Source organism: Lygodium microphyllum, chromosome 7 (assembly GCF_053477565.2).
Source record: "Lygodium microphyllum isolate KBCC chromosome 7, Lygodium_microphyllum_v1.1.10, whole genome shotgun sequence".
Classification (NCBI taxonomy): Eukaryota; Viridiplantae; Streptophyta; class Polypodiopsida; order Schizaeales; family Lygodiaceae; genus Lygodium; species Lygodium microphyllum.
In genome coordinates, this window is record NC_141141.1 from 55,486,323 (window position 1) to 55,497,462 (window position 11,140).

Here is an 11,140-nt window from a genome sequence, read left to right on the forward strand (position 1 = left end):
CTACCATATAGGAGCCAACCTTGCCTACCGTGATGGCCTTTTCACCACTCCACTATTAGCTAGTGTATTGAGTAGTGCACTTATAAATCTTTTGTCTTTACTTGCATCTCTTTTCTATGATGCGATCATGGAGGTGATCCACCCATGCTTGAATCCCTTGTTTCATAAGGCTCGGAATGAGTATGATTCTCCCCCTTAGGGGATTCTCAAGTTTCAATCAAAAGCAAGGAACTGGCCTCTCTTAACTAGGAAATCACTTCTTTCCTCAAGACAAGTATAAGATCCTTCAAATCATTTCAATAGTCAAAACAATTCCTTTGAGTGTTCTATAACGAATGATAGGCTTCGCAATAGACTCCTCCCAAAGAGTACAATTTCCTAAGAAAGCAATATATAACAACCTCATTTGTACTTAGATTGCGGAGTCAAGATAGTGCATCTTGAACCTTTCCATATATCACAAGTTTTCCTCTAATAAGAAAATATGTAACTCTTTATCATGCACAAACAAGGCACCTATCTTCGTTCCTAGTAGTTACATTTCTAGGAAGATACTATGATCAATTTTTAATATACAATCCATGTCAAAAAGTAAAGAACGTTTTCAATTCACATGTACGTAATTCTATTTTAAACTACAAGATAGTTCAAATGCACGTGGAAAACTTGGATAACAGTTGGGATTGTTGAAGCCATCTTGGTTACATGTCTGAACTCAAGATATTCCTCTTTGATGCAATAGTAGTTTCTTCCCATAAGCTTCAATCCTTTGTAACTCCTTCATGTACAACTTCTTGACCTAAGTCTTTGTCTCACAATCATTGATCTTGCTTGGATGAAGGATCTCAAGGTAGGGAATGATGATAGACAATGTTTAATTCTTCCTCGAAGGGAATAGGATTAGGGAAAAAGGGGATTATGACAGTAGTGACAGTAGGAAAGTAGTAACTTTTTCAAATTCTCTTACACTGGCATTTTTGGAATACTTTGGACTTTAACTTTAAAAGTCCTTCAGAGACATGCACATGAAAACTTTAGTATCGTGACAAAGTTTCAACTTTTGTGAACTAGGGGATAGTTGGAGCAATGGTCACATTGGTGTTTGAGAAGTCCAAAACCTATTCCAAAGACATTAGATTAGGCAGAAATTGAAAAACGTTAGGGATAGTAAACAAAACTTTAAAAAATGCACTTTCAAGTTAGTCGTGGTTGTCTTTCAAAATGTCACATAATACAAGTAAACTAGAATTCATGGGTACACTGGGACTACTAAGAAAATAGGCATGCTTGTTGAAAAAATGGAGGCATAAGGTTTAAATAAATTAAAAGTAAATTTCTTATCAAAAGTATGGTTTGTAATCTAATGGTCAAAACTCTAGGCAATAAGCTTGAAAACATGTGTTCAAAACCCCTATAACTATTTTATTATTAAAATTTTCAATTTCTCCCTTAACTAGCATTTTTGGAATATGTTTGGACTTCAAATTTATATTATGGTTGAGATGATTTTTAAGCATTTGTGATTTTTTTTGGGGGGGGGGGGGGGGGGGATATTGGACGAACGATGCATTGATTTAACTCCTGAAGTAGCAGCCCTATTGGTTGGGTATTATTGTGTATATTGTGTGAGATCCTAGGTTTAATACCCCATTGGGCAGCTTTGGAAAGGGGGCTGCTTCATTGATGTGTGAAGTTCTTCATGCAATGGGTGCATGAAGGACTCAAACGTATCAATTTTCTAATAAACTTTGGTCATGATAAAAAAATGATGGCATCAATATTTGAGAAGTCCAAACCTATTCCAAAAATTTTGTTTTAGGGAGAAAATTGAAAACTATAGGGTTCTACTTAGCATTGTTAGCAGAGTGATAATCCTCCCCAAAAGATCTGCATAGCGATGCTCCCCCTACAAGGGTTGAGTATGATGAGGCTGAAGCAAGTGTATCTCACCCCCCTCCCCCCACAGATATCAAAAATTGTGTTTTGATGAAGGGTGTAAAGATGGCTTGGGGACCTTCGTGTGAACACGCCTTAGGATGCAAGTGTCCAACGGTTCGATAAGTTGACACATAATAAAACTGAATTTCTGTTTCCGTCTCTTACTTTTGGACTCTCATCAGCATGATTTTCTGTAGGTGGTGCCAGGTGCTAGTATTCTGTTCCATATGTATTATTAAATCTCTCTCCCTGAGGACATGGGATTCTCCACCGACGAGGTCCACCATTCCATCGTCGTCGGTCGCTTTCTCCCTCCCGCCCTCCCTCCCTCCCTCCCGAGTACAGACGAAGATATTGTATGGACTTCATTTTGCCCTAGTTCGTAACGCAGAAATCTGATCAACTCGCAGAAGGGATTATTCTCTGCACCGGAGCAACATACAGTTTCAGATAGTCAAACACAAGGAGAACATTCGTCAGGTAAAGCAATAGAGAAAGCCTTGCGTTGAGATGCTTTGGTACAGATCTACTCTGTTCACCAGGAATAGAGAGAGAGAGAGAGAGAGAGAGAGAGAGAGAGAGAGAGAGAGAGAGAGAGAGAGAGAGAGAGAGAGAGAGAGAGAGAGAGAGAGAGAGAGAGGTTTCGATTTCCTGAGAATAACTCGGACATTACTGTTTTGGCAGATTTTCCACCAGACATACACAAACTTTAAGAATTTGCGCCTCTTGCACCGTGGAGTAATCTGTGCGTATCTTCTAGATATGTGCGAGAGAGATGTGCTTTACAGGTATGTCTTCCATTTCACTTATTATTAGTATCTAGCTCGCTTCCAGTGACTGTTGAAAGTCCCGACAATGATCTTGAGGAAGATTTTGAACGTGAAAATGTGAAACACCTTTGATTGGGCTTTACTGATTAGATAATAGAGATATATGTAATGTCTGAACCTTTAACTCGTCTTCAAGGCTGGCACATGTCATATTCAGTTTACTTGCAGTTGAATGTTTGGCCACTTCAACTTCGCAGTTTAATTGTACAGTAACTTTCATGGATGATGGCCCTTACCTTAAGATGTTCATATTCCCTGTGCAGTTGTGGAGGATGTGGTTATCCTCTTAACCTGAGTTCCTCCCAGCGAACTTTATCAATCATCGATTCCAAGGCTCTGCGGAAAGGAACCATCTCTTTTCTTAGCATTGATGAAAGTCGGTTCAAGCAATTGGATGAGTTCAAATGCGCGCCCCATTTTCACACCAGTGGTATGTTAGGGTTTCATAAACTGAGGACTAAACTTCTTTGTGGCAACTGTGGGAAAGTCATTGGGCATGGTCACCCTGATGGAAGACTATCTACTCAAGCAGACGGCTCAGACACGAGCTCTGGATCTGGAACTCCAGAGCGCAAAAGATTCTGTGTGAAGATTAAGGCCTTGCAACCATCACTTGACCTTATTGCAATAACTCCAGTGTGACAAGTCTCATCCAGCAGTAAACATATGAAGCATTTCAACTGGATGAACAGATGCTCACTGAACCTGTGGCAGCAGATGTTACCAACTGTGTCCTCCAATCTAGTAGCTGACATATGGTCTCCAGACGCATGTTCATTGTACAGTTTTTTAGCCTAATGACAGAGTTCACATGCACAAGCTGAGTGTACTTATGGCGGCTGCTTTTGTAAATGGTTTATACAGTATAGCCCAAAGTTCTCCCACACAAATATGTTACTGCATTCTTGAAGTGTTCTCGAAGTCCTGAACTGTGATGAACTATATGGATTGGGTAGGGGTTCTTCTATTTCACAGCTATGGAGCTTCTGTAAATCTAATTTGGAATGTGATGTAATGGACAAGTACTATGGATATTGCAGATTACCTGTTGATATCATGTTTATTCTCCTTTCTTTAAATGCTGTACTTATTTTAACTTATTCCAAATCGAACCAGCTATGTGATTGCAAGGATGTGTTTGTGAATATTTGAACTACATACCAAGATCTGTTTGCAAAGGTTTGAATGGTGTGTATGCATCAATTGATAGCAAGAGGGTGGGCTAAGAGTTAAACCATAGCCAAGAACCTTGAGAACCTTTAGAGTATGTGAGACATGTTGAAGGAGCAAGAGAGAGAATGGGCAAGAGCTGAATTAGTCCCAGCAAAAGTCCTCAAATGGTCTACTAAAGTGAAATATATGGTGATGATATTGCATCTTGTTATGGAAAGAGATCAGTTTAGTTTGATTTTAGGATCAGTATGAGAAGGAAATCTAGAAGATATATCTCTTGAACTCTTTACCACAGGCAAAGGTGAGGGTCCTGCTCCTGGCCTGTTTGGGGGGGGGGGGGTTTGGGGGGCTCTTCCTAGTCTAGCACGCATGGTTGTGTGCTCTTCTTGTGCAGATCATGGGCATACCTATGTAGCAAAAAGACAGCACTGCTACAGTTAGTGTCATGTGCTCAGTGGTGTCAGGTAGGCATCAATCATCAACTTCCAGGCTGTCTTGGACTGCACTACCACACAGTGCAACTGCTGTACTGTGACAATCTAGGTGGTAGCAGTGTTTTGGTTCTTCGTAATCCATATGCAATTTACAGCACATTTGTGCAACTGTTTGGGTGTATCCTTCAGGTCATAGCCATTGCCGTGCATCTGGAAGTCAACGATTGCTGTGTGCAGGCTGGAGCATGCATGGCTAGTAGTGTTGAATGTCTGGACTATTGTTGTGGAGGTGGTTCTGAACCAAATAAGGGACTGCATTTAGTGATTACATCCAGAAGAGTATATCTTACTTTGTTGACATTGTGGGATGAATTCTGACCCCCTGTTACATTCATATTTGAGAACCATATTTTACATTGTAGTGACTATGAGATAAAGGCTGACCTGTGTTATACCTTCAGCAGTGACTCTGTGTTGCACCTCACTTGTTGCCAGATCTCAACCACCCTCTAGGTCAATATGGTCATTGGGATGGGAAATTCAAGAGGAATGTCCTGTGGTTGTACATTTACTACTGTCTCTTGCTACCAGATCTCAACCACCCTCTAGTTCAATATGGTTGTTGGGATGGGAAACTCAGGAGGAATGTCCTGTGCTTGTACATTTGCTACTGTCTCTTGTTGCCAGATCAATATGTTTTTTTCGGAAAGGAATATTCTGGAGCCAGGAGGGATCAGATGTCCTGGTGTGTATAGTTACTCTAATTTGGTCTAAAATTCGGAGTTAAGGAAAGCAAAGGACCTTGGTTTAAACTCCTGTATGGATGTCTCAGAGTCTGAGACCGATATTAAGAGTAATACTTGGTGTAAATGACAGTGGAAAAAATTGGCTCTGGTGTATAGAAAGTTAAGAGCAGGAAAAATTGACTCTGGCAGGACAAACACCCCACTCCTTATGTGAACAGGCCTGGTGACGAGTTAGGAACTTTGCAGTCGTTTGATGACGAGTGAAATTAATAAACTTGAACGAACTTATTGAAAGGAAAACATTTCAACAGTTATGAGATAGCATCAGGGTTGGAATGTGACGTCTTTAATGAAAAAAGCAAGGAAGAGTTAGCAGAAGGATGGGGCGCCAGACACCTATAAGATAGCACCAGGGTCGGAAGGTATTGTGAAAAAAGCAAGGAAAAGATTGCAGAAGGCTGGGGAGCCAGACACCTATGAGATAGCACCAGGGTCGGAAGGTATTGTACAAAAAACAAGGAGAAGATTGCAGAAGGCTGGGGAGCCAGACACCTATGAGATAGCACCAGGGTTGGAAGGTATCATCTGATGCATCATCTGATGTAAATAGAGCACCTATGAGATAGCACCAGGGTTGGAAGGTATCATCTGATGTAAATAGCACACCTACCCTAAAGGAAGGAGAAATGAAGCCAGTAATGGTGCAGACGAAAAATGGCCAGAAATCGTGAGTGGATGACCCTGCGACTGATTTCTTTTCAAAGTCTTTGGGAGGCTATGCTTGTTAATTCCTACTAAGCACGGGTTACAAAATGCTTGCCAACACTTAAGACTAATGCTGAGAGAGAGAGTAATGATACTCGGGCCATGAAAAAGGAGAGACGGATGGGATGCCGTCATTGTACTGTGGGAAGGATTGCAATTGACAATCAACAGCTGCTTTTCGATATAGATTTTTGACTGGCCGTGTGACAGATAGAAATGCGCTGCTCCAAGCTTTTAGAAACCTGGGATTGGGCCGGCATTTCAAGAAATGCGTACAGGTCCTCTGCCAATGCACAAATGCTCTGCAGATGCTTACCGGCTACTGATAGCCTACCGTAGAGGAATTTTGGTATCTTTTAGTTACGGGTTTTCTCAGAGCAGATCATATACCGTTACCCGTATATATATACAGTAGTAAATCCCAAGGATCCCTTTAACCTTGTACATCTTTAGGTATCTTGGAGGGTAAAGGCTTGAGACGATTTGGAGTGCGTTTCATCCCCTCGCTCATTGGAAAGCACAAGACTTTGTTGGAAATGACAAAGCAGCGATGGAGCGTTGATCTGCAAGCATGAAAAGCGGGCTTGACCCGCAGATAATATTTGATGTGAGGTAGTTAGGTTCATTTGCTGGCCCTAACTACCAGTGGCTATTAAGCAATAACATAATTGGGCCGGGCCTATTTACTTCACATTTGTCCCGAAAGGTGGGCCTAATTGACTTCACATGTGCTTATAGATACTATTTTCGAAATTGATGCAAAAACCTCCAACCTAGACACAATTTACATGGTCATTCATATTATAACTAAAGTGACCATAGACTTTACATATAAAAGCAATAAACTTGTGTTTTCTCTGAACATTGCTTTGTGGTTATGGATTGACTATTTTGTCTTACCTTGCCCAAGTGCCTAAGCATCTTGGTTGTCGACCTCCCCTCAAGGGCAGCCTCTTGACACTCTTAGGACTATCACTTCCTTTAGGGCACTTTGAAATAAAATTTGTAGGTAACAACACTCCCCTAGACATATAACTAATGCCACAGTATGGATCTATTCTTGTAGCTATCATATTACCATGGTTTTAGGGAGCTCCACTTCACACCTAACCATGTAAAACCCTCTTAGACCCATTAAGAATCCCATTTAGTGCTAATGCCCCTTTAGCAATGAATATTATAGAGCTTTCAGTGGGATGAGCATTGGAGCTAGAGTTGCTTGATGTATTTGTGGAGCCCTCCAATGGATATAGGTGACTAGATAAAGGGGAAGGAACCGAAGGAGTCTCTATTGCTGTTACCACTCTCGGACTATGTTAAGGATGTGATGCTCCTAATTGGGAGGAGGTCATTTTGAAGGCCTTAAGCAATAAATGTTAAGGCTAAGAAGATGGTGGACTTCATCAAGGAGCATGGAGTTTGTTGAATGCAAAATCAATCAAGACTATCAAGAAAGAGTAAAGAGTTAATTGCTCTATCACCATCCTTCTAGAGCATTCAAGTCTCTTACTAGGCTAAAGCCCTAATTGGCCTTTACAATGAAGTTAAGACTTTGATTCAATTTTCAAGTCTTGGAGATTGGATAATCGGGAGAATATATGCTTGTGTTTAAACAATACAATATCTTCAAATTAACTGTTATTCTCTGCTACATGACATAGATGACATGGCTTTCAATGCTAAGGGTTTCAATTAGTGATATTAAAAACTTTGTGTGACCTTATTCAAATTGGTCAAAAAATCTCATCTTGATACACCCAAGCCCACTTGATTGGCAATTTGGGCAGAATTCCCAATCGCCCCCTCAATTTAAACAATAAAAGGGACAATGATTTTTAGATCATACTTTTGATGAGTTGCGTAGCCTTATAGAAGAAGGAACTCAATAGGGCTCTTGAGTTTGAATGGAGGAGGATTGTTTTCAACATGTGAGAAGAATAATATGGACTTACTTATAAACATTTATCTAATAATAACATGCTAACAACTTTTATGCCCCACTTTTGATGGAGTGGATTGGCCCCAAAGAAGTGAAAGACAAAGCCCTAATGATGAGGATACACTCCTCCCCATTGAGGAGGAAGTTGTGGAAGGGACTCAATTTCAAGAAAAACCTCAAGGAGGCTATTTTGAAAGAGTACCTAATGATTATGACATAAATAGGCCTCTATGAGACTAAGAAAGGATTCAAGAGGCTCCTATTCGAGTCTTGCACACTATTAAGGCTAAACAAGTCATGGCTTGAAGGCTCTCCCCCCTCAAGTTGCTCTAAATGAATATGTAGCTCCTTAGGTCCAAATAAGAACTAACTCTTAAGGGCAAAGGAAAAGCCCCTAATAATTTTCATGTATTGCAACCTAAAAACCCTCATAAGACCTTGAATAACTATTTGTTTGATGCTCACACTTGGAACAATACAATCAAACAAACCCATTTTTCTTTGAAGTATATGACTCTTAAATTCACATGCCTAATGTTTACTACAATTGTTTTGCTAAGGCCTTACCTATAAGGCTTTTCCCCCACATGGATAGCTTGAGCGAAAATGAATAAGGCAGATTTATAAAAGGTATATCTTGTACAATATCATGCCATTTGGTAAGGCATAAGTATGGTCAAGCTTAGGTTCTTTCTTTTAAATTTAAGTTTTATAAAGCTTATGATAGGTGAGAATGGCATAATACTCCATGACATGGGCTTGGGCTACAAGTCTACCAGAACTTTAGTTGCCGAGTTACTTTATTTGGTAATGTTTAAGCTTGAGTTACTTTTTATGGTGCCATGTGGGACTCCTTTATCATAAGAAGGTCTATCAACCAAAGTTATCCCTTTACCCCCCCTTTTTGCCATAATTAATGCCTTATAAAATGCTTTTGAGGAAGATCTTAGTGGCATATCTCTCTTCCAAAAATGAAACCAAAACATGGTTTCCATTTTGTTTTGTTGTGGCAAAGCAAATGAAGCCATTTGTAATGATGACTAGTCCATCCAAACATTTTGGGACTCCTTGCACACGTGTGGATTCAAGTTTTGTGATAATCACCACAAAACCTCTAGATTGTTGCTAGATGAAGGGTGCAAGTTCCTTAAAAGGCAAAAAGAAAATTAGACCGTTATACGTTCTTATGGGCTTTCTATTCATGCTAAAGGAAAAATGGGATTGGCTATTCAAATTTCCAAGAGAGAAATTAGAGACCTCCAAGTTACTCTTGATGGTTGTGTCCTTGTGCTCAAGCATATCATTTTTCCTTCTTGTACATAATCTTGCTTATTGGAAGCCCCCTAAGTCTAGGATTGAGATCCTTGACAATGTGTGTAAGAATCTTTGCTAGACTAGTAATAAAGATTCTTTTGGAGTTTCAAGAATGGCATGGGATAGTTGTATCCATCCAAAATGATGGCAACCTTGGCCTTCGTAATTTACTACAAGTTGCAAGGAACTAAGCCAAAGAACTGCATAGTGAGGGTGACACTTGGGTTCTTCTTATCCATCTTGTGGTTTGCTCTTTCCATACCTCCCTTAGGATTGCATGGGAGGACTTTAATAGGATCATTGTTATCTTTTCCTTTAGCTTAAAAAAGGCTTCCCCTCTAATGATAAGTTCATGGAACCTATTTTTAAGATACAAGCCCCTTCTTTAACTCTTCAAAAACCCCAATCTCACTCTCCCCTAAGACCACATGGACTTAATGTGGTTATGTATTCCAATTCCTAGTATAGACCCTAGCCAAGCTAGGAAACCCCATAAACTTTCTAAAATGGTTATTGAAACCTAGTTTATGGGGTTGCCTGGCCATTCTAGGAAACCCCATAAACTTTCTACAATGGTTACTAAAACCTAGCTAGACCTTTCAAATTACGACCTAAGAGATGCGATCCTAGACTCATCAATTGGTTAGTTGCGAATAATTCAAAATAATCTCCCTTTCACTCCTAGAGCATTTCGTTAAAAATCTAAATAATCCATGGTGCCCCTTCCTAGTATTCATAAGAAAATTATATTGCCTCCAAAAGTTGAGTGCTAGATGAATGATTAACTAGTCATAGAATTAGTCTAAATACATGTTTGAAAACATTTGACCCCTATTATCTAGCCTAAGTTCTTGCACTTTCTTTAGCTAATTTTTAAAGTAGTTTGGATAGAAATCAAACTCGACAAATTAGTATTGGCAATGGATTATATTGTAGATGTAATTCAAAGGTAGAAAAACTAACTCACATGTTCATTAATGGCCAATCAAAGGCCTAAACCTTTCTTGTCATATCCATATCCATCCCTTCCACCCCTCCAAGCTCACTCAGAAGGAGATTTATTAGGAGAAACCTATGGGCTCCCATTAGTTGTTTGGAGTTGGCTTTATTCCATTTAACTTTGGAAAGCATGATAAGTAGAAATTAAATGTTATTTTGATGGCAAGGTCTCTAACTAGGTGTCTCTAGTAGCTAGGTCCGAGAATTTTCCAAGAAGAAAGAAGAGGGCAAAGGTAAGGTTGCTAGAGATCAAGTCGAATAAGTTGCCTTTCTTGCAAAATTGTATCCTACATGCTTAAATGGAAAGAATTGAAGAAGCAAAAAGTAATATTCTCAAAATAATTCATGCTTTTGTATCCCATGCTACATTGTTCCTTTAATGTCTAGGCCTCTATGTTTATGATATCCATGCATCCCTAAAATTATGTAGTACAAACTTCTCTTTTTTCTGCAAGTGGGCTGGTGTATTTGCTCAACTTACTATATAGCTTGATCTTTTTTTGATTGTTAACACATGTTTTGGAATGTTTCATGCTTTGCAAGTGGTTTTTTGGGCCATTTTGCTACATTGTAGAGTGACTGAATCTTACATCAAGTCATCCATATAGTCTCTAGCTTTAGCAAACTCATGCTTACTATTGTTGGAATAGTCTCCTCTATATTCTCACCATTTTCTCATTGTACAATACGTGTATAACCTACATGAATGATTGTACTCTAGGCATATGAATGATAGTGACTCAATGGATGCACTTCTCATAATGTTCATTATATTTTATCACTCTTATTAGGACTTTCCATATAAACCTATGCTCATGATGGACACTATGAATTCCATCATGTTTGATTAGTTGACTTCAAGTTTGGTTGCAATAAGATAGTCCAACTAAGATAATTTCGCCATCCATACTATTTATCTTGCATTTAACAAAAATCATCATAATGGTAATGGAAAGGCCTCTTTTATTGGTGGCTCAAAGTCCAAGTCTAATCCTTGCATGT

At 39.3% G+C, this 11,140-nt stretch overlaps 1 protein-coding gene across 1 annotated transcript; it reads left to right on the top strand.

The window, feature by feature from the left end:
- Window positions 1–2,119: 2,119 nt before the first annotated feature.
- Window positions 2,120–3,807, top strand: LOC148033468 (uncharacterized protein At4g08330, chloroplastic). The gene is made up of 3 exons (XM_087681385.1): window positions 2,120–2,418; window positions 2,623–2,726; window positions 3,032–3,807. The coding sequence occupies exons 2-3, from the start codon at window positions 2,701–2,703 to the stop codon at window positions 3,408–3,410; spliced, it is 405 nt and encodes a 134-aa protein (XP_087537511.1). The 5' UTR covers window positions 2,120–2,418; window positions 2,623–2,700; the 3' UTR covers window positions 3,411–3,807.
- Window positions 3,808–11,140: the final 7,333 nt, after the last annotated feature.

Bases quoted from the DNA above. Each gene is read 5' to 3' on its own strand.
- LOC148033468 (XM_087681385.1), top strand. From the start codon at position 2,701: ATGTGCGAGAGAGATGTGCTTTACAG. The intron at 2,727-3,031 runs GTATGTCTTCCA...TTCCCTGTGCAG, and splicing joins GAGAGAGATGTGCTTTACAG to TTGTGGAGGATGTGGTTATC.